Consider the following 24,791-nt stretch of genomic DNA (forward strand, 5'->3'; position numbering starts at 1 on the left):
CTTAGATTTGGCAGTGATGTACTGTCCCCACGAGTGACAGAACACTGAGCTAATCATGGCGCAACTAGACAACATTACCAATACCTACGCTCCGTATTTTCCGCTGGCAGCCCCACCACCACAGAAAGCACTGAGCTAGGCTGAAACACCTGCATTTTGGAGCTGCCTTACTCAAGAAAGCAAAAAAAGAGACCATCTTTGTATGCGGCTTTATTAACTTAATTATATATTTTTTAATACATTGTTTGCAAACTGATATGTGACATGTATTAATGCTAAATTAACATGCAAAACAGGTAAGGGACTGGTTGGTGAGCACTACTCTAGAAAATTGTGAAGTACAATCTCGTGCTTCTCTATGTGGGCTGGTTTTTCTGTGAGGCAGTCCCGGGAGAGCTATGCAGCAGTCTCGGGGCCACTGCGCACACGCAGTTTAGAGGGAATGTTGCTCCCAAGACATGCTAACGTTGCACCAATAACAGGGGAAGTTAGCATTTTGTTGGTGGGAGGGATGATATTTACAGAGGCTCAACTTTCACCGGGGAAGGGGGGGACATGTCCCCACATTTTGAAATGTCCCCAGTTTTATCATTGGAATGTGATACAAAACGAGGCAACGGTGTGCTTTAGGACCCTGCGGACGACTCCGAGAAGGCCAGGTAGGCTGTTTGGAGTGTTTATCCGACTGGATATTTTTTTTAAATGACAAAGTTGAGCCCCTGGATATTTATGCCTCTAACTTTCTCACTCATTATTCACGATTAATTCAGCATTATCCGTAATCATGGTAGCATCCACATTTGTCCAAATATTTTTGGTTCCCTGCATAGAGTTGACCAGGCTGTTGATTGTGGCCTGTAGAATGTTCTCACACTCCTCTTCAATGGCTGTGCGAAGTTGCTGGATTTTGGCGGGAACTGGAACATGCTGCCATACACGTCCAGACAGAGGATCTCAAACCTGCTCAATGTGTGACATGTCTGGTGAGTATGCAGGCCATGGAATAACAGGGACATTTTCAGCTTCCAGGAATTGTCTACAGATCCTTGCAACATGGGCCCGCGCATTTTCATGCTGAAACATGAGGTGATGGCGATGGATAAAAGGCACTACAATGGTCCTACAGAATCTCATCACGGTATCTTTGTGCATTCAAATTGCCATCTATAAAATGCAATTGTTTTCATTGTCCATAGCTTATGTCTGCCCATACCATAACCCCACCTCCACCACGGGGCACTCTGTTCACAACATTGACACCAGCAAACCGCTCGGCCACACAACTCTGTTCACAACATTGACACCAGCAAACCGCTCGGCCACACAATGCTATACACGTGCTCTGCGGTTGTGAAGTCAGTTGGATATACTGCCAAATTCTCAAAAAGACATTGGAAGCGGCTTATGGTAGAGAAATTAACATTCCATTCTCTGGCAACAGCTCTGGTGGACATTCCTGCAGTCAGCATGCCAATTGCACACTCCCTCAAAACTTGAGATATCTGTGGCATTGTATGACAAAACGGCACATTTTAGAGTGGCCTTTTATTGTCCCCAGCAGAAGGTGCGCCTGTGTAATGATCATGCTGTTTAATCAGATTCTTAATATGCCACACCTGTCAAGTGGATGGATTATCTTGGCAAAGGAGAAATGCTTACTAACACAAATATAAACAAATTTGTGCACAAAATGGGTTAATATTATTTTGTGCATATGGAAAATGTCTTCCATCTTTTAGGGGACCAACATTTTACACGTTGCATTTATATTTTTGTTCAGTATAGACTGCCATGCACCGATTACCTCGGGGAACCTGCGTTAAATAAGAAAATACCTCTGAAAAACTATTTTGAGAGCAATAATTGGCTTACACGTGCAACTACAAAACCTTAAAGTAACCAAAGCCGCTACACGAGAGCTCCTTTTTTGTTTCCAACTACGTGTAACTTTCATTCGGTCGGCAGACAAAAGTAGGCTACTCAGAAAACGTACTTCTTCTCCGTCAACTGAGTAGTCTAGCTGACAGCCCTCCCCTTTATTCGCCTCTTCGCCCTGGCGGTGATCATTGGATTTTGAGTGCCCTGGAGAACTCCACGAAGAGGGAATGAAATAGGACTTCATACCAGGATCATGGCGGCGCCGCTCGGGCGGGAGACCTTACCTGAGCACTGGTCCTACGGTGTCTGCGGAGATGGCAGGGTGTTTTTCGTTCAGTGAGTCGAATATGTGCTTTTTGGCGAGGCGAAATGTGGTCGTTCTTCTTTTTTTGTTGGCTCTTTTAAAGGAGAGTTCGATTGTCTAGTGTTTATTTCCTCTTAACAGGTGTTTTGTCTTTCTGGCAGCGATGAAACGAACACGACTGCTTGGCTCCATCCGAAAACGGGCGAACCTGTCAATTCCGGACACATGATACGGTCAGGTATGCTTGCACTCGTATCAGATTATTAATGCCGTTTTGGCCTACTTCACAGAAGAACGGGTTTCTTTTGTGCGTTATTGATATACCGGTAGCATAATGATGCACGAAACTTTCAGGGAATGCGCCTACCCTCGAAGGTAACGCACTTTTTTTTTTACTCGCCCAATGCAGATTTACCTCAAGGATGGGAAGAGGGTTTCACGGACGAAGGGGCCAGCTACTTCATAAAGTAAGTCAAAGCAATTGAATTCGACTATATTATGTCGTGGCGAAGTACCTGAGCGCACTACTGCCGTTGAGGTTACTAGGGGAGCAAAAAATATGGCTTCTCTAGCCTACTGACTGACACAGGTGTGTGTGTGTGTGGTGGGGGTGTTCATAGGTTAAAATACTTCAGTTACAGTTGGTTTACAACTAGCCCGATAATGGACAAAAGGAACCTACTTACTCCTTAGTCCAGGGATCTTACATGTTCTGTTTATACGCGAATTGGCTCTGGAAGCCAAAACAGCCAAATCCTATATCTAAACGTGAACTGATTCTCAATTGTGGTATGGTTCTAGAAACATAAATCCCTCTACTTTCATATCACTTCAAAAATAATGTCACAAATGCTAAATACTTACTTACTGTACCCAAACAAAAAAATGTGGGATGCATTCCAGCAAAGCCACTACACAACACCAAACAATACATTAGTTGCACTATAACGATGCCAAACGGTGCCCATAAACTGTTAGAGCCTACATAAATCTGTCCCAACAGCAGAGCTGAGTCCCAACTCCTTACCACTGCTACACCTGTCTTTCAGCGTAGCCTTGTCTGGCAGCAAAACAGTTCATTCAGCCTCATTTACTGCCTTAAAAAAAACGCATAGCTGATATGGCTGACTTGCTTAAACAAATGTAGTTTCTACTGACAATTGAGATGTCGTCCCCTTATGCCATAATTTGTACAAGTGGATAAGAGGCAATCTAATTAATGAGCAACCGATGACGGACGTAGTCAATATCACTATTTGTTCAGCACTTTTTGAAAGGTACAGTGACAGATGTCAGAACATGGGCTACTAAATGCTTACTACACAACATACACTTAGTATTAGTTTCTTAGCTACAGTATACATTTCTCCCTGGCATATTACACCATTTATGCAGCAGCATACAAGACATTTTTGGACTCACCTTGTGAAGTTGGCGAAGCGGTCCTTTTGTAGGCACATTTTGTTATCAAAGTCTGGTATTCTCTGGATTTATGGTGGGAACTCTGGGGGAGAAAAAAACCCACAGCCACTCCATTGAATAGCAGGCTAACGTTAGTGGTTTCTTTGCAACTCTTAGCCACTGATTCCTTCCAAACAACTCATTGTTGAATTTGCAATTTCCAACTTGTTGTGTAATGTTTATGTACAATGGCTGATGAGCACCGATACGTTTTATCTATAATTTCTCTTCATTATTTCCCTTCATATGACAAGGGTCGAAAAGGATTTGCCAGTAGATTGTCGAGTTGATGACAACTGATGATGACAGCTGATGATGACTGCTAGCTAAGACTTTGAAAGTAAGATGTTGACATCAGTCCAATCAAAGCTACTGCAGATATGTGATTTGATGTCATTCTATCTGTGGCCAATAACCTTGAGCCTTCTTGGATGGGCTCTTCTAATATAACTCTACAGCAGAACCCAAGGGGCTAACAGTTTCGAGCTCTAACCTTAGAATTGGGGATGACGTATTGTTCCATGAGTGACAGAAAACTGAGCCAATCAGGGGCAACGCTCTGTATTTTTCGTCTGGCTAGCACCACCACCAAAAAAAGCTCTGAGCTAGGCTGAAGCACCTGCATTTTGGAGCTGCTTTATTCAAGAAACAAAAAAAGAGACCATGTTTGTATGACATAATAAAAATATTTCACCCCATGCTTCCTGATGCAGCTCCCATAAGTTGGATTGGCTTGATGGCTTGACTTCTTATGTACCGTACGGTGAAGTGGCTCCCACAACAGCTCAATAGGGTTGAGATCCGGTGACTGTCCTGGCCACTCCATTAAAGACATAATACCAGCTGACTGCTTCTTCCCTAAATAGTTCTTGCATAGTTTGGAGCTGTGCTTTGAGTCATTGTCCTGTTGTAGGAGGAAATTGGCTCCAATTAAGCACCGTCCACAGGGTATGGCATGGCGTTGCAAAATGGAGTGATAGCCTTCCTTCTTCAAGATCCCCTTTACCCTTTACAAATCTCCCACTTTACCACCACCAAAGCACCCCCAGACCATCACATTGCCTCCCCCATGCTTGACAGATAGCATCAAGCAGTCCTCCAGCATCTTTTCATTTTTTTTCTGCATCTCACGAATGTTCTTCTTTGTGATCCGAACACCTCAAACTTAGATTCGTCTGTCCATAACACTTGTTTCCAATCTTCCTCTGTCCAGTGTTTGTGTTCTTTTGCTCATCTTAATCTTTTATTTTTATTGGCCAGTCTGAGATATGGCTTTTTCTTTTCAACTCTGCCTAGAAGGCCAGCATCCCGGAGTCGCCTCTTCACTGTTGACGTTGAGCCTGGTGGTTTGTGGGTATTATTTAATGAAGCTGCCAGTTGAGGACTTGTGAGGCGTCTGTTTCTCAAACTAGACACTCTAATGTACTTGTCCTCTTGCCCAGTTGTGCACCGGGGCCTCTCACTCCTCTTTCTATTCTGGTTAGAGCCAGTTTGCGCTGCTCTGTGAAGGGAGTAGTCCACAGCGTTGTACCAGATATTTAGTTTCTTGGCATTTTCTCACTTGGAATAGCCATCATTTCTCAGAGCAAGAATAGACGAGTTTCAGAAGAAAAGTCTTTGTTTCTGACCATTTTGAGCCTGTAATCGAATCTTTCAAAAACAAGAACATTTCTAAGTGACCCCAAACATTTGAAAGGTAGTGTGTGTCTGCCCCACCTGCCCTGAATGACGGGTTGCCACTGACTTGTACCTCTGTTTTAGCAGTTGCGCCCGACAGTATTTTTCTGCCTTCCTTCATCCAGGTGTTAAGGAGATGCAGCTAGCTAATTAGCACAGGTAGTCAGGTCTGTTTTCTGTAAACAAGCGCTGTACCATAGAGATGTGGCTGTGTGGGAACCCATAATCCTAACCCTATAAAGGTGTGTATCAATTGAAACTTAAAAAAATATATATATATATACATTTTTATTTTATTTCTTGCTGATATGAAAGATTAGGTCCTTATGCTTCCAAGACTGTACCGCAAGCGATGCATGTTAATGTTCAGACCTAGCGTCCCAGGGCTCTTAACAACCCCCCCCCCCCCCCCCCCCCCGTACGGAAGACTCCTTCGTCCACTGACTCTTATGTATAATGTAATGGAACTGAGAGTCATGATCAAGGGCTAGTATACAACGCACCCTCTCTTGTTGACTTGCTTGCGTATTGAACGATTGTGGCTGTTGTTTGACTATTTGGAAAGTTGGTTGTTCAATATCACAGCTACTGCTTTAGGCTGCGAAAAATTTTGCTTGTGTTTGACCATCTGATTCGGGATGTTTTTGACATCTACGACACTTATGATCTTGACGTGAGGCTCGATGTGTTATTGTGTACCTCTTCGCTATTAGATTCAGTAAGGTGTATTGGGCTACTGTCGATTTACACACGAGTTGAGATTTCACACGTTGATTTCTGCTATTATTGTAGGATTTTGAAGGCCCAGCACTCTTGATACCTATAAAGGGAGGTAATGTAAACAATGTAGCACAGGAGAACGAGGGCACTTACATGCTATTTGCTAATGTCGGTGTTCAATGAAGTTCCTTTTCCAGTGTCTCGTGTCTGTCTCCACTCAAAAATGTGACCTTTTTATTTAACTAGGCAAGTCATTTTAAGAACAAATTCTTATTTACAATGACGGCCTACACCGGCCAAACCCGGGACGACGCAGAGCCAATTGTGCGCCGCCCTATGGGACTCCCAATCACGGCCGCTTGTGATTCAGCCTGGATTCAAACCAGGGTGCCTGTAGTGCAGTGCCTTAGACCGCTGCGCCACTCAGTGCAGAGCATCACAACTGGTACCTGGCATTATGTCGTGATATGATTCCAGATTGCCCTACTGTGACATAGGGCCTGCTGTTATGTGACTCAGGGCTACCGCATTATCAATACTCCATGGTGAAATGAATCCTAGTGAGTGACTTCAGCATAGTTGGCCTGTCTGGCCAGCATTTGGACTGTGTGTATGTATATATTGAGACTCCAATACTGAAAGATGCAAACTTCAGAGGCCTGGACCTCACCTATAGCTCTCTTTTTGACATCCATCCACCTGTGTTGTCTTCAAACTATTCCTCCTTTGGGAGTTTGAGTTTCGTACGGCCTCGTCTCTGGCCACACAATTGCCACATGAGTGAGAACCTTGTGGAGAAATAACGTGACGTACATGACACCCTTCCAACCCAATATCCTATTCTAGTTGTGGGGAGGACTATTTCCAAAGGTTATGTTTCTGTAGCATCTCTCAATGTTTGCTCTGGCCGTCACTGCTACTGACTGGCTGAACATGTTTTCTTTTTATTTTTTTTACAATATCAAAGAGCTCTCTCCAATGGAATGTGTTTTTCATTGTCTTTGGACCCTCAGTTCTGGGATTTACGACCTCTCCCTGTGATCTGAATGTCCACTTAAAGTAACCGTTATGCCCTTAGATTGGTGCAGTCTGTTTTTATCAAGTGTGTGTGTGTGTGTCTTAATCCGCCCCATTTCTTGAATTCTCTCATAACACAACCCACCCAGTCAATTTACTATTGTCCATTTTTTTGGCATTCTCTTCAGAGACATGAAAGGGAAAGGGGGATACCTAGTCAGTTGTACAACAGAATGTCTTCAACTGAAATGTGTCTTCCGCTTTTAACCCAACCACTCTGAATCAGAGAGGTGCGGGGGGCTGCCTTAATCGACATCCACGTCTTCGGGGCACCCGGGGAACAGTGTGTTAACTGCCTTGCTCATACCACAGACATGGGAGAATTCTGGTGAAATGCCCTCTCACTGTGTTTCTCTCCCGCTCAGGAGTAGTGTGCTCTAGCCTGGTCCCAGGTCTGTTTGTGTTGTCTTACAAACTCCTACGGCCAATGTCAATCAATTAGGTGCAAACAAGCCTGGGACCAGGGCCGTGACAAATGTTTTTTGTTTTGGCTCTGTACTCCAGCACTTTGGATGACACAATGCCAGAGGACTAATCATGAACACTAAATGTAATACAATAATAAATAAAAAAATCCTTTCTTTAGATACTTAATCTGTCCTTTCTCCGGTTTGTCAAGCCAGCTCTCTATGTCAACTACCTGAATGGAGCTGTGTGCTTTAAGTGGAAAGAACTACTGAAAGTGTACCCACTTTTTAGACCACCAAAACACTTATCTCCCAGAGGCACTCATGTGAAAGAAAAGAGCATGTGCATTCACAACATCTCACCGCATATTTTTATTTTAACCGTCTTTGTTAAAATATGTGCGTCACCAAAACGCAGCCATCCGAAACCTCATTCTTTCTACTTACTAACACATCAACAAAACAGACTGAGCTCAAAGATGATGATGATGATGATGAATTCATTATGGCAATAGGATGGCCAAATGTGTTCCTTATCTGTGCCTCTGGCTGTTTGCATTGGGCCACATTTCATATCCGTCTCAACTGTTACTCCTTCAGACTCTTATTTGCCTGGGCTTTGTGGTGAATAGTCCCGCTTACGCTCCAGGGGAGGGTCCACAGACCCATACGTCACATACACCCCCCTCCTCCCTTTGGACGTCAGGGGCTACAAATGGGGGGGGGGGGGGGGGGTGTAGCTTGTTCGGGGCCCCTTCAGGAGTCCCTTGAGCCTGCTATCGTGCGTGTGCTGCAGGGGCAGAGCGGGATCAAATTCTAGGGATGAAAGAGGAAAACTAGGGGATAAACCCCTCGCAGAAATGTCAGAGGGATCTTAACTCCGGCTGTGCCTATTGGAGGAGGGATGGTTGGTACTGGGGGCGGGGGGGGGATGCAGATGGCACAGCCAGGAGTGAGTAGCAGATGTCAGGGCCAATCTCTAATGAAAGATGGCACTTCTAGCCTCCCCCTAAACCCAAGTCCTCCTAGCCTCCTCCTTTAGCCTGTTAGCAGATCTGAAGACACTGGGTAGGTGGGAGCAAAATGATAATGGCTCCACTTAGACCTACAAGGGGCTTTGGAGAGCTGTATAGGTCTTTCTACAAATAATTGGGCCAATGTGTGACATTGGAATCAACATTTCAAAATGTTTTGAAATAAATACATATTTATTTTTTTAAATTTATTTTTACATTTATGCAGTTCTACCTGTGTACGTACTTATTGGAATAAAAGTGAATTTATGCAAATTTGCCCATAACTCCTATACAACAACAGGCCTAGGACTATACATCCTTTAAAAACCTCTTAAGGATCCCGTAGGATCGGTGGGATGGTTGTTTTACTGGGACGGTTGCAGCTAATGTGACTAGAATGACGTTGTAAGCAGTGGCAAGTTTAGCATGTAAATCTTGGTGGGGAAAAAATATAGAAAATGTTGGATGCATGCCAGCAAAGCCACTACACAACACTAAACAATACATGAATTGCACTATAATGGTGTCCCAACAGCAGAGTCCCTACAACAGTCCCAACACCTTACCACTGCTACACCTGGCTATCATCAGAGCCTTGTCTGGCAGAGAAACAGTTCATTCAGCCTAATTTACTGCCTTTAAAAAAATCATAGCTGATATGGCTGACTTGCTTAAACAAATGTAGTTTCTACTGACAATTGAGATGTACAAACTATGGCATAAGGGGACAACGAGCGGATAAGAGGCAATCTGTCATTTCGATGAAGACAATAATGAGCGAGCGATGAGGGACCTCTTCAATAACTTTGTTCAGCACGTTTGAAATGTACAGCGACAGAATTCACAACATGGGCCGTTCTTAAAGTGTTCTCTCTGTACACCAAGTCAGAACCGTAGGATAAATAAAGGGGGCATATAAGCAGACAATGAAAGCTCTTATAATGTTTGATTACATTCTCTAAAACAGGTTAGGCTTCATGTGCACCTTGAGCCTTCTTGGAAGGGCTATTCTAATGTAACTCTATGGCAGGACCCAAAGGGATTAAATATTTGATGTCCTCCCTGACTAAGGACTTAGACTTTGCCTGTGATGTAGTGTCCCCATGAGTGATAGAACACTGAGCCAATCACGGCGCAATGCTCCTATTTTCTGCTGGCTTCCCCCACCACAGAAAGCACTGAAGTAGGCTGAAACACTTGCATTTTGGAGCTGCCTGACTCAAAAAAGCAATAAAGAGACCATGTTTGTATGCTGCTTTATTTACTCAATGATATATACAGTGGGGCAAAAAAGTATTTAGTAAGTGTAAGTTCTCCCACTTAAAAAGATGAGGCCTGTAATTTTCATCATAAGTACACTTCAACTATGACAGACAAAATGAGAAAAAATCCAGAAAATCATATTGTAGGATTTTTAATTAATTTATTTGAATTTATTTAATTTGCAAATAAATTCATTAAAAATCCTACAATGTGATTTTCTGGATTTTTTTCCCTCATTTTTGTCTGTCAGAGTTGAAGTGTACCTATGATGAAAATTACAGGCCTCTCATCTTTTTAAGTGGGAGAACGTGCACAATTGGTGGCTGACTAAATACTTTTTTGCCCCACTGTGTGTGTGTATGTTATATGTATATGTATGTATGTATGTATGTATGTATGTATGTATGTATGTATGTATGTATGTATGTATGTATATTTATTTATTTATTTATTTATTTATTTTACATTGTTTGCAAACTGATATGTGACACGTATTAATGCCAAAATAACATGCAAAACAGGCAAGCCAATGGTTGTAAGTAACTGCAAACTTTCCAGGGCATAGTCAAATTCTTGTCATTCTAACTCCACTGTCCAATTACAGTAGCTATTACAGTGAATAATTACAGTGCTATTGTTTGAGAAGAGTGCACAACAAAACTTTTATCACAGCAACTGGTTTGATACATTCACCTCTGAAGTTAGATTACTGAATGCAAGTACATTATTTTTGATTTGTCATCCTGAGGGTCCCAGAGTTCGATAAAATACATTTTTATATTAAAATGTAACTGGGTTCTACAGTTTGAACCCCTGCTGTCTCTGGCCCCACATCCACCCCGCCCGGCGGTCTAGATGTGTGAACGTTAGTGTTTTTTCATTAGGGAAGCTAATTATTCATCATGTATGACATTCCTGGTAGTGTGTAAGCTTAAATTGTGTATTACCAAATCATTGTTGTATGTTCTCTATAGTTATGTACTTGAAACTGTATCAATTGACCAGTTCGGCACAAGAGCAGACTTGATAGACAATATTGTGCAGGATTGCAATGCTTCACTCGATCAGTCTAAAACGTTGCACAAACACTGCTGCCATCTTGTGGCCAAAACCTTAATTGCACCTAAACTCCAGTATGATATTATGGACTTTCTCTTGCATTTCAAAGATTATTAAAAAAACAGGAAGTGCATGTTTTTTTGTTTGTATTATCTTTGACCAGATCTAATGTTATAAATTCTCCTATATTAATTTCACATTTGTACAAACTTCAAAGTGTTTATTTTCAAATGGTATCAATAATATCCATATCCTTGCTTCAGGTCCTGAGCTTCAGGTCCTTAGCTACAGGCAGTTAGATATGGGTATGTAATTTTAGGCAAAAATGTAAAAAAAAGGGTCCAAATCTGCAGGGTTCATACAGACATTGACAAGTCAAGTTCAAGGACTTTCAGGGAATTTTTCATGGACTTCAATGTTATACAATTGTGGCGTTTTTATAATTTAACATATAGGGCCTAATATAAACTCAGCAAATAAAGAATTGTCCTCTCACTGTCAACTGCGTATATTTTCAGCAAACTCAACATGTGTAAATATAACAAGATTCAACAACTGAGACACAAACTGAACAAGTTCCACTAACATGTGACTAACAGAAATGGAATAATGTGTCCCTGAACAAAGCGGTCGGGGGGGGGGGGTCTAAAGTAACAGTCAGTATCTGGTGTGGCCACCAGCTGCATTAAGTACTGCAGGACATCTCCTCATGGACTGCACCGGATTTTCCAGTTCTTGCTGTGAGATGTTACCCCACTCTTCCACCAAGTACCTGCAAGTTCCCAGACATTTCAGGGGGGAATGGCCCTAGCCCTCACCCTCTGATCCAACAGGTGCCAGACATCCGGGCTCTTCGCTGGCCATGGCAGAACATTGACACTGACATATGAGGAGGAGGATGTCTTCCCTGTAACACACAGTGTTGAGTTTGCCTGCAATGACAAGCTCAGTCTGATGATGCTGTGACACATCATCGGACGCGAGTGAACCACCCCAGTCCATGACGGACCCTCCACCTCCAAATCGATCCTGCTCCAGAGTACAGGCCTCGGAGTAACGCTCATTCCTTCGACGATAAACGCAAATCTGACCATCACCCCTGGTGAGAGAGAACCGCAACTCGTCAGTGAAGAGCACTTTTTGCCAGTCTTGTCTGGTCCAGTGACGGTGGTTTTGTGCCCATAGGCAACATTGATGTCTGGTGAGGACCTGCCTGACTCCAGGCCTATAAGCCCTCAGTCCAGCCTCTCTCAGCCTATTCCAGACAGTCTGCGCACTGATGGAGGGATTGTGCGTTCCTGGTGTAACTTGGGAAGTTGTTGTGTGTGATGTTCGGATGTACCGACCCTGTGCAGGTGTTGTTACACGTAGTCTGCCACTGCGAGGACGATCAGCTGTCCGTCCTGTCTCCCTGTAGTACTGTCTTAGGCGTCTCACAGTACGGACATTGCAATTCATTGCCCTGGCCACATCTGCAGTCCTCATACCTCCTTGCAGCATGCCTAAGGCACGTTCACGCAGATGAGCAGGGACCCTGGGCATCTTTCTTTTGGTGTTTTTCAGTCAGTAGAAAGGCCTCTTTAGTGTCCTAAGTTTTCATAACTGTGACCTTAATTGCCTACCGTCTGTAAGCTGTTAGTGTCTTAACGACCGTTCCACAGGTGCATGTTCATTAATTGTTTATGGTTCATTGAACAAGCATGGGAAACGGTGTTTAAACCCTTTACAATTTTTCTTTGAAAGACAGGGTCCTGAAAAAGGGACGTTTCTTTTTTTTTTGCTGAGTTTAGAACCTCCCCCCTCCCAAAAAGCTTGCAAAAATTGTAAAAGAAAAAGTAGGCCATTACCTCAATTTTTTTTAAGGCCTAGATATTCAAATTGTTATTATATTCTAAAATATGTGAACATTGCCTGACTAAATAGATTGGATGCCTGCATGGAGATTATTTCCATGTGGCTGACGCAGGTACACATAATAAAACCACAAATAGAGGTAGCATTAATCTCATTGTTATTTTTATAATGAGAAAATGAGTTTCCTTTTTTAATGTAATGATTTGTATGGAAAGCCAAGTTGAAGCCAACATTCAATGTTGTCATCCTCACTGCAAATGGTTTTTACCGCAGCAGAGTAGCGCAACACCCTTCAATTAAAGTGGTGGGAAACAAACGAAAGTGGCCACATCTCTCACAAAAACAGATTTAAAAAAATTGTAGTCACTGATAATTATAAGGGAGCAGGAGAACTTATAAATTGGCTACAATAATTGCAAGGACTTTTCAAGCACCAAATTGACAATGTCCGATTTTTCAAGGTAGGCCTATTCTAGTACCTGATTTTCTGTGCTCCCAAGTTCAAGTAGGCTACTTCAAGCCCCTTGTATTGTTTAACGTTGCCGGTGTAACATGGAAAACAAGATGTATTTGTCATGACTTCATTACCAGATCATCATTGTGAATAAGCCCACTAGGCGATGTAATTTGTCATTATTTAAGGGATAATGCCAGAGAAGCCGGTGTTTTGCAGGATAAATTGCCACTGGTATTAGGCCCGAGACAATGTTTAAGCTAACGAGACCCTGCTGTAAATCAAGCAGACGACAACAGATGATCAACCTCAATTCGCTAGGGATATTAGATCCAACGTGGAACCAGGCACCACTGTCTTCACCGGCATAACGAATGAGACGCCAAAATATTCTGGACATTCCTCGCAAATGCACCCCCCCCCCCCCCCCCCCCCCCCCCCCCAGCACTTGGGCTGCTGTTGCATTGCATGCACTCACGACAGCTGTTCGTCACTTGCCTGTCATTCTGATAATTCCTTCCTGGTGTGAAAATATCACTGTGTAATTAAACAGCTCAACACCAGATGTAATACCACAATTATTATGCATTATTGATACCTAGGTTTTTAGGTATCAAGTATCTTTCTGTTAGAAGTATTAGATTTTTCAATTGCATTTATTATTTAGCATTTGTGTGCCCATAAACTGTTTTCACCATGTAACAAGGAGACACACAAAGTTGCGTAGTTACACTGCATTTCTGACCGCTCGGTCCAGGAGTCCTACAGGGTTAAATGTCTAATTTCACTGATTTAATGCTTACTATGTGATATAACGACAACTTGCACTGCCATAAATGCAAGGACAGAAAAGTACTGTTTTGTCACACGGTTTTGGACCGGTACCCTAGCTTTATAGAAAGATCCATGTGAGTTTAACTACGAACGGTATATTTATTACTAAAATTGCTTGATCAAACCCACTTGACCTAAAGCCGTCAGTAGCTCTGGGCGTTCAGGATGCAATATACAGCTCTTATGCATATAACGAATAACCACATGTAGCATCTGCACTGGGATTCGATAGCATGCTGCTGCCACCTGCAGCGCTAGAGCTGGGAACTGCCAGGGACCTCATGATACGATCTCATCACTCATGTGCTGATACGATGTGTTATTTCAAAGAAGCAACCCTAGCTTAACATCACACTTGGGTGGCTGGTGTTGACATAGAAGATTACATGAAACATTGTTCTTTGTAACATTGTCTTAGATTGACTGTTTTTTAATTTTTTTCTTCCCATTTTCCACCATTTTCTTTTTCTCCCCAGCTCTGCAACAATAACATTGGTGGTGGGGTGGCGGTGGCGCTGTTTACGCCTTCTGCGGATTCCACCATTAGCTCAGTAGCCTAATGCTAGCAATTTGAGTAAGATTGATTGTTTTGTTTCAGTGTCCTATGGGCTTACCAATAACGACACCCTATGTAGTGCACTACTTTTGTCCAGGGCCCGTAGGGTTCTGGTCAAACGCAGTGCGCTTTATAGGGAATAGGTTGCCATTTGGCATGAATACCATGGCTAATTCAAAGAGCAGCATTTTTTTGTGGCAGCCAAAGAAAGGCAGGTTAAGAGGAAGCTCTGTAAGCAACTGTTTAAAAAACAACTTTGGGCTCAAAACAGGCAAACTGAGTTTGTGTTTGCTCGCTGTAATGCATTTTTGTTCTTTGGAAATGTCAAACCAAGGATGGTCTCCATGCATGGTTGTAGAATGTTTAATTGTTTTAGTGGAACTTTCTTTTGACAACTCTTTGTTGCAACTCAGTTATTTGACAACAAAGGGCCTATGGATCAGCCATTTCTATCTATCCATATATTGCCTGTCTGGTAGCTGGGCAATAGGAATATATCTCTGGTAGTGTGAGTGATTAACCTTTAGAGGAGTCACCGGTAAATCGTCTGTCTTACTCTATGAAAGAAACATCGGCCTTGGAGTCACAAATACTGTGTCATTGTTCAGTGTGACGAGCTGTGTATTTTTTGGAAGGAAGGGTTTTTGTATTCAGTTGCTGTCTGTACTGCACTCGGCAAAACAAATCAACACACACCGCATGACTGTCTGGATTGGCACCGACTTGAGTAAAACTTGAATATTTCCATTTTCTGTTCAAAAAGAGAGTATGAAAGAAGGGAGGGAGGCAAGGAGGGAAAGAGGGGTTGGGTGTCCTTGGAAAGAGGGATAATTTTTCTCTGAATCAGAGCTTCCCAGTGGGCTCGTTGTGCTGAGGCTGCTTGTTCTTGCCCCTCAAACACTCTCATATATATATATATACACACACACACTTTTTCTTGCCACTGTGTGTGAACCCTTTGGAAATACCTGGATTTCTGCATAAATTGATCATAAAATTTGATCTGATCTTCATCTAGGTCACACCAATAGTACAAACACAGTCTTCTTAAACTAATAACACACAAACAATGATATGTTTTCATGTCTTTACTGAACACACCGTGTAAATGTTCACAGTGCAGGGTGGGGAGGGTATGTGAACCCTTGGATTTAATAACTGGTTGACCCTCCTTTGGCAGCAATAACCTCAACCAAACGTTTTCTGTAGTTGCGGATCAGACCTGAGCAACGGTCAGGAGGAATTCTGTACTATTCCTCAGTTCAGCAATATTCTTGGGATGTCTGGTGTGACCTGCTCTCTTGAGGTCATGCCACAGCATCTCAATCGGGTTGAGGTCAGGACTCTGACTGGGCCACTCCAGAAGGCGTATTTTCTTTGGTTGACACCATTCTGTTGTTGATTTACTTCTGTGTTTTGGGTCGTTGTTCTGTTGCATCACCCAACTTCTGTTGAGCTTCAATTGGCGGACAGGTAGCTTAACATTCTCCTGCAAAATGTCTCGATAAACTTGAAATCATTTTCCCGTCGACGATAGCAAGCGGCACTGGCTCTGAGGCAGCAAAGCAGCCCCAAACCACGATGCTCAACATAGACACGGAGAATACAACAATTTGTGTGTTTGAGCACACTGTTTGTCTATTTTTGTGACCTTAGATGAAGATCAGATCAAATTTGATGATCAATTGATGCAGAAATACAGGTAATTCCAAAGGGTTCACATGCAGTGCCTTGCGAAAGTATTCGGCCCCCTTGAACTTTGCGACGTTTTGCCACATTTCAGGCTTGAAACAAAGATATATAAAACTATTTTTTTGTGAAGAATCAACAACAAGTGGGACACAATCATGAAGTGGAACGACATTTATTGGATATTTCAAACTTTTTTAACAAATCAAAAACGGAAAAATTGGGCGTGCAAAATTATTCAGCCCCCTTAAGTTAATACTTTGTAGCGCCACCTTTTGCTGCGATTACAGCTGTAAGTCGCTTGGGGTATGTCTCTCAGTTTTGCACATCGAGAGACTGAAATGTTTTCCCATTCCTCCTTGCAAAACAGCTCGAGCTCAGTGAGGTTGGATGGAGAGCATTTGTGAACAGCAGTTTTCAGTTCTTTCCACAGATTCTCGATTGGATTCAGGTCTGGACTTTGACTTGGCCATTCTAACACCTGGATATGTTTATTTTTGAACCATTCCATTGTAGATTTTGCTTTATGTTTTGGATCATTGTCTTGTTGGAAGACAAATCTCCGTCCCAGTCTCAGGTCTTTTGCAGACTCCATCAGGTTTTCTTCCAGAATGGTCCTGTATTTGGCTCCATCCATCTTCCCATCAATTTTAACCATCTTCCCTGTCCCTGCTGAAGAAAAGCAGGCCCAAACCATGATGCTGCCACCACCATGTTTGACAGTGGGGATGGTGTGTTCAGGGTGATGAGCTGTGTTGCTTTTACGCCAAACATAACGTTTTGCATTGTTGCCAAAAAGTTCAATTTTGGTTTCATCTGACCAGAGCACCTTCTTCCACATGTTTGGTGTGTCTCCCAGGTGGCTTGTGGCAAACTTTAAACAACACTTTTTATGGATATCTTTAAGAAATGGCTTTCTTCTTGCCACTCTTCCATAAAGGCCAGATTTGTGCAATATACGACTGATTGTTGTCCTATGGACAGAGTCTCCCACCTCAGCTGTAGATCTCTGCAGTTCATCCAGAGTGATCATGGGCCTCTTGGCTGCATCTCTGATCAGTCTTCTCCTTGTATGAGCTGAAAGTTTAGAGGGACGGCCAGGTCTTGGTAGATTTGCAGTGGTCTGATACTCCTTCCATTTCAATATAACAGCTTGCACAGTGCTCCTTGGGATGTTTAAAGCTTGGGAAATCTTTTTGTATCCAAATCTGGCTTTAAACTTCTTCACAACAGTATCTCGGACCTGCCTGGTGTGTTCCTTGTTCTTCATGATGCTCTCTGCGCTTTTAACGGACCTCTGAGACTATCACAGTGCAGGTGCATTTATACGGAGACTTGATTACACACAGGTGGATTGTATTTATCATCATTAGTCATTTAGGTCAACATTGGATCATTCAGAGATCCTCACTGAACTTCTGGAGAGAGTTTGCTGCACTGAAAGTAAAGGGGCTGAATAATTTTGCACGCCCAATTTTTCAGTTTTTGATTTGTTAAAGTTTGAAATATCCAATAAATGTTGTTCCGCTTCATGATTGTGTCCCACTTGTTGTTGATTCTTCACAAAAAATACAGTTTTATATCTTTATGTTTGAAGCCTGAAATGTGGCAAAAGGTCGCAAAGTTCAAGGGGGCTGAATACTTTCACAAGGCACTACCTTTTCTTGCCACTGCAGTCAGTCTGTGAGAATAAGGGATGCAGGGAGTTTCTGCTGTGACTCAGCTAGGTATTTCCAAGGTTGAGGGGAGAGGGGGGACAGCTGTGCTCATAGCAGCCCAGTGGAGAGGAGGCTTGGTCAGGTCATAACCTCTACACCAGGGTTTCCAAAACTCTGTCCTGGGGCCCAACCTGGGGGCATGTTTTGGGTTTTTGCCCTAGCACTACACAGCAGATTCAAATAATCTATGCTTGCTAATGAGTTTATTTGAATCAGCTGTGTAGTGCTAGGGCAAAAACCAAAATGTGCACCTAGGTGGGGCCCCATGACCAAGTTTGAGAAACATTGCTATACACAACCTCTGCTGTCTGAAAAAGACAAGACTTCATAGTTTATATTTTATATTAGAAGGGTATTTGCATTAAGAGGGAGAATAACCAGGGGAATGAATACCTGTTAAATGTTTCCTGTAACAAAGGGTTCGTCCCAAATGGTGCCCTATTCCTTATGTAGTGTACTACTTTCGACCCAAGGCCTATAAGCCTCTGGTCAAAAGCAGTGCACTGTATAACGTGCTTCTACACCTGCATTGCTTGCTGTTTGGGGTTTTAGGCTGGGTTTCTGTACAGCACTTTGAGATATCAGCTGATGTACGAAGGGCTATATAAATAAATTTGATTTGATTTGTATAGGGTCACGGGGGCCATTTGGAACATTCAGTCCGGTGCATTTCGCTTGAACACGACTCAAGTGCTTCTTGAACAGAAACAGGTTAGGGATCCGTGAGGTTGTGACACTGATGGAGCGTCATTGATCCCACATCGTCTATGGAGAGATGGACGTAAGTGAACGAGAGGGGATTAAAAAAAATGGAAGGAGAGAAAGCGAGAAAGAAGGCTGGATTTGAAGAGGAGTGGAGTGGGTAGGTGGAGGAGAGTTGAAGATTGCAGGTGCAAGGGGACCTGAGGAGGTAGTGCCTGTGTCCAAATACACATACTAGCCTCATAAATAGTAAGCGGAGAAAGTGTGTGAAATATAAAAAAACAAAGTGCTCAATGTGTCATCTGATGTGTGATCGCGTTGATTCCCGCCAATTCCTTCGTCTTGGTACAGCGCGTCAATGTATCTGCTTCTCAGCTGTTGTCAGACACGTGAGTCAGAAAAGACGACTGAATTCTACTAGATCAAACGGCGAAATGAGTATGCAGTTTAAGTACGTGGTACGCTAGTATGGATATTCGGACACGGACAGTGAGAAAAGAGGATGGGGAGAAGAGGGCAAGAGAGGAGAATAGATGAAAAGATCGGGAAGGAGAGAGGAGGGGGGTGAGTGACTCACTGTTTCTGTTGCCTGACTCACCGGGTCTGTGTTGTGGTGCTGAGCTCGGGGAGTTATTCAGCACTACTGGCATATTATGTGGTGGGTGGGTGTACAGGAAAACCATATCAGACAATCGAACCTCAAATCACAACCTGAAGGTACATGCTACTGTACTGTTTGCTGAAGCTCAAAGCTAAGATGAAAAGCATGCAGAGAGCGTCAAGCCAAATACCGGTACTGTAACGGAAGAGTGTCACGTTCCCAATGGACTATTGTACTATGTACTGAACTATTTACAGAAGGCCTTGCTGCATCTCTGTTTGTTGAAATGTGTTTGAAGTTCAGACCAAGTAATGAGCCAATTGAAACATGCTCCTGTCATGGTGTCACAGAAGCCTATTCTTCTTATATCCCAATAGTTGGATGGGTTTGCAACCCAAATTATACCATATTCCCTATATAGTGCACTACTATTGACTAGGGTTGTAGGGTAAAAGTAATGCAATATATGGGGAATAGGGTGCAGTTTGGATAATGATAGCCCTAGATCCTAGCATTCATGAATGTTAGCAGTTGCTTTGCTGATTGATGTTCACCCATTTCAGATAGAGAGCTGGACAGTGTGTATTGTAGGTATGTGCTCAAGATTTTTACACACACAGTTACCCAGGATTCTAGAATATCTTCGCTGGTTGAAAACAGCCTCTTGTCCTCGACTTGGTTGACAGTTCTTGTGTGTGCGCGTTCGTTCGTTCAAGCTTTTGTGTCAGTATATCTCAGTGCATTCGGGAGAGTATTCAGACCCTTTGACTTTTTCCACATTTTGTTACTTTACAACCTTATTTGGACCTTAAATGGATTCAATTGGTTTTTTCCCCTTCTCTCTCAACAATGTACACACAATAACCCATAATGACCAAGCAAAAACTAGTGTTTAGACATTTTTGCAAATAAAAAAAAAATGAAATAAATTACATTTGAAATCACATAAGTACTCAGTACTTTGTTGAATCACCTTTTGGCAGCGATTACAGCCTAGAGTCTTCTTGAGTATGACACTACAAGCTTGGCACACCTGTATTTGGGGAGTTTCTCCCATTATTCTCTGCAGATCCTCTTCAGCTCTGTCAGGTTGGATGGGGAGCGTCGCTGCGCAGCTATTTTCAGGTCTCCAGATAAAACATGTTAAATGTTTTTTTTATTTGACCTTTTTATTTAACTAGGAAAGTCAGTTAAAACACGGCACTCCCAATCACGTCCGTTTGTGATACAACCTGGATTCGAACCAGGATATCGGGAGTGACGCCTCAAGCACGGAGATGCAGTGCCTTAGACGGCTGTGCCACTCGGGACCCCCCGATCGGGTTCAAGTCCGGGTTCTGGCAGGGCCTTTCAAGGACATTCTGAGACTTGTCCGGAAGCCACTCCTGCGTTGTCTTGGCTGTGTGCTTAGGGTTGTTGTCCTTTTGGAAGGTGAGCCTTCTCCCCAGTCTAAGGTCTTGAGCGCTCTAGAGCAGGTTTTCATCAAGGATCTCTCTGTACTTTGCTCTGTTCATCTTTTCCTCGATCCTGACTAGTCACCCAGTCCCTGCCTCTGAAAAACATCCCCGCAGCATGAGTCTGCCACCACCATGCTTCACCATAGGGATGGTGCCAGTTTTCCTCCAGACGTGACTTTTGGCATTCAGGCCAAAGACTTCAATCTTGGTTTCACCAGACCAGAGAATCTTGTTTCTCATGGTCTGAGAGTGTTTAGGTGCCTTTTGGCAAACTCGAAGCGGGCTGTCATGTGCATATTTACTGAGGAGTGGCATCCGTCTGGCCACTCTACCATAAATACCTGATTTGGTGGAGTGCTGCAGAGGTGGTTGTCCTTCTGGAAGGTTCTCCCATCTTCACAGAGGAACTCTGGAGATCTGTCAGAGTGACCATCGGGTTCTCGGCCGCTCTCCCCCGATTGCTCAGTTTGACCAGCCGGCCAACTCTAGGAAGAGTCTTGGTGGTTCTAAACTTCTTCCATTTAAGAATGATGGAGGCCACTGTGTTCTTTGGGACCTACAATCCTTGACACAATCCTGTCTCTGAGCTCTACGGACAATTCCTTCAACCTCATGGCTTGGTTTCTTCTCTGACATGCACTGTCAAGTGTGGGTCCTTAAATAGACAGGTCTTTTTCCAAATCATGTCCAAGGATGATCAATGGAAAAGGGATGCACCTGAGCTCAATTGAGTCTCGTAGAGGGTCTGAATACTTTTTTAAATACGTTTTTTTTTTAAATACTTTTTAAAAAATGACTAAAAACCTGTTTTCACTTTGGCTTTATCAGGTATTGTGTGTAGATTGGTGATTATTATTTTTAAATACATTTTAGAATAAGGCTGTAACTTAACAAAATGTGGAAAATGTCAAGGGGTCTGATTACTTTCCGAATGCACTGTATCTCTGGCGTGCGTGTGTAAGTGACTGTGTGCACAGGCCTGTGTGCCCCAGACCTAGGTTCAAGTACATGTTTATTTGAGTATCTGGTATAGAAGTCGATCGATTATGATTTTTCAAAAAAAAAAAAAAATTGTGTATGTATATATACTGAAGAGTCTGCTTAGGAGACAAATACTCTCAACTGTTTGAATGAAAATAGAGTTTAAGTTACATTGGACCTATATGCAGGAAATCCTATTTTAATAATGGACATGGTAAGAATTTACTACCAAAGTGCAAGTCATAATTCCCATGACACCTAGCAAAATCTGAAAAGCGGGTTCCTTCATTCATTTATTCCATAGGATATTTTTAGATTCACTTAAAATAAGGTCTGTTTCGTGTAGGCTTACACCACCGTGCCAATTTTATAACTGTGTAGATATCCATAGGACAAGGTAACTCTGATCAATATTGGATAAATATAAGCAAAGATCTTTTTTTTTTTTTTGTAGAGTGGATTTATGAAAATATGTTGACAAACGTTACCTTATCCTAGTGAGATTTACACGGGTATCAAAACGCTGAGGCGGTTTAAGCCTGCACGAAACACAGACCTTATTGGTAGTAGATCAAGACATTCTCTATGGAAGACATGAACGGTAAAATAACGAAGGAACCCCTTTCAAGTTCAGCCGCAAGTTATTACAGGCATTATAACGCGTCGACTATTTCTCTCTAAACCATATACCTTTGACTATTACGAGCCTGCTGCTGCCTACCACCCCTCAGTCAGACTGCTCTATCAAATCATAGACTTAACGATAATAAACACACAGAAAGGTCAAATCCAGAAACGATCACCTCGAAAACAAAAATGTTTATTCCGTTCCGTATTTTATCTAACGGGTGGCATCCACGAGTCTAAATATTCCTGTTAAATTGCACAACCTTCAATGTTATGTCATAATTACGTAAAATTCTGGCAAATTAGTTCGCAAAGAGCCAGGCGGCCCAAACTGTTGCATATACCCTGACTCTGCGTGCAATGAACGCAAGAGAATGGACACAATTTCACCTGGTTAATATTGTCTGCTATCCTGGATTTCTTTTAGCTAAATACGCAGGTTTAAAAATATATACTTCTGTGTATTGATTTTAAGAAAGGCATTGATGTTTATGGTTAAGTACACATTGGAGCAACGACAGTTGTTGGACTAGTTAACTGTAAAGTTGCAAGATCGAATCCCCGAGCTGACAAGGTAAAAATCTGTCATTCTGCCTCGTTCATAGGCCATCATTGAAAATAAGAATGTGTTCTTAACTGACTTGCCTAGTTAAATAAAGGTGTAAAAAAATATATATATATCGGCAAATCGGCACCCAAAAATACAGATTTCCGATTGTTATGAAAACTTGAAATCGGCCCTAATTAATCGGCCATTCCGACTAATCGGCCGACCTCTAATCTGGTATTATAAAACAAATCTGTGTATTTGAGTATTTTCAAATACACAGTCCAAAACAAGTACTTTTACTTTTATTCCCCCCAGAAATGACAGGGAACTTGCAGGTAGGTGCCTTGGTGGAAGAGTGGGGTAGCATCTCACAGCAAGAACTGACAAATCTGGTACAAACCATGAGGAGGAGATGCACTGCAGTACTTAATGCAGTTGGTAGCCACATCAGATCCTGACTGTTACTTTTGATTTCGACCCCCCCTCCCCCCCCCCCCCCCACACACACACACCATTTGTTCAGGGACACAATATTTCATTTCTCTTAGTCACATGTCTTTGGCACTTGTTCAGTTTATGTCTGTTGTTGAATCTTATGTTCATACACATATTTACACATGTTCAGTTTGCTGAAAATAAATGCAGTTGACAGTGAGAGGCCATTTTCTTTTTTTTGCTGAGTTTATATCTGAGAACTTTACAGTACCTGTCAAATTCCACGAGTGCAAAAGCTCTCATCAGGCAGGGTGGCTACCTTGAAGAACCTAAAACTAAAATATATTTTGATTTGTTTAACACTTTTTACTTGGTTACTACATGATTCTATGTGTTATTACATAGTTTTGATGTCTTCACTATTATTCTACGATGTAGAAAATGGTAAAAAATAAATAAAGGGAAAAACCCTTGAATGAGAAGGTGTCCAAACTTTTGACTGGTACTGTACTTCGAATGTATGTGAAAATAATTGATAGTATTTGAACCGAGGCGTGTGTGTGGGTGTTTTGTACTGATCCCAGTATATCCCTAGCCTGGTAGTGCTGTCGTGACAACGGCCCTGGGTCCCTTGTGTCTCTGTGTGTGGTGCGAGAGGCGGCACAATGACGCTGTTGTTGCCTGCTGGGGTCTCTGGTAGCAGCGGTGGTGTTGTACACATGCATTTTGATGCTGCCCCACTGGAGACTTGTTTGAGCCCTCAAACTCTCTGTGTGTGCAGTGCACTAATGATTAAGAACGCTTCTTTTAGAATGAGATCGGGTTCTCCATACAGTACAAATCCAACCTGACCCCTGAAAAAGTATGTTTGACTGGCGCCCGTAGAGCATTTCGTAAACTCGACTGCGAACTTAAAATGGAAGTCTTTCATCTTTAACGTTGTCCTGGGGCAAGTTGCCATTTTAATCTTGAATGTTTTTAAATACATCTGGACGAATCTTTTATCTCTTGGAGGATGACTGTGTACAGAATGTAATATATTTGAAAGAGAACTTGTTTTATCACCTCTGCTTGTTAATACACAAGTGTGTTGTTGACAGATGAGGCTAGTTTCGTTTGAGGTTTTTTAGTGAATATGAAATTACAGTGTAAAAATCCCCATTCGTCCGATGTTTATAAATAAATTATCCTGCCAGGATTTGCTTCCTGCAACACATGGCCTTTATATCCTAATAATTAATGAGTACTCCATAGATGCTATGATGCGTGCGTGGTCTTCTGTCCTACTCTGCATGAAACTCTATTTGTGAAGGTAGAAGCCAAGACTTTGTTAGTACTGTACAATCATTTTTTGTAATTTCATCTTGCGAGCATTGTAAGGACACTGATTTTTTTTAGGTTGAAATGGCACCCTATATAGTGAATTACTTTTGACCAGGACCCATAGTGCACTACATTTGATCAGACCCTA

The 24,791-nt window shown here is 42.4% G+C and overlaps 1 protein-coding gene across 39 annotated transcripts in view; it reads left to right on the forward strand.

Annotated features, from left to right (window-relative positions):
• Positions 1 to 1,963: 1,963 nt before the first annotated feature.
• The window catches only part of LOC110492194 (pleckstrin homology domain-containing family A member 7), a 155,431-nt gene continuing 132,603 nt past the window's right edge, over positions 1,964 to 24,791 (forward strand). For 20 of the 39 annotated variants that reach the window (XM_021566298.3, XM_021566289.3, XM_090202891.1 and 17 more), the window contains exons 1-3: positions 1,964 to 2,214; positions 2,344 to 2,420; positions 2,592 to 2,649. In XM_021566298.3, the coding sequence (XP_021421973.2) occupies positions 2,132 to 2,214; positions 2,344 to 2,420; positions 2,592 to 2,649 (218 nt within the window). In that variant the 5' untranslated portion in view covers positions 1,964 to 2,131. Of the gene's footprint in view, positions 2,215 to 2,323; positions 2,421 to 2,591; positions 2,650 to 24,791 lie in introns of all 39 variants that reach the window. The other 19 variants (XM_021566321.3, XM_090202972.1, XM_090202963.1 and 16 more) reach the window with 3 other exon arrangements.

Source organism: Oncorhynchus mykiss, chromosome 2, assembly GCF_057628025.1.
Source record: "Oncorhynchus mykiss isolate SJ-2025 chromosome 2, ASM5762802v1, whole genome shotgun sequence".
NCBI lineage: Eukaryota > Metazoa > Chordata > Actinopteri > Salmoniformes > Salmonidae > Oncorhynchus > Oncorhynchus mykiss.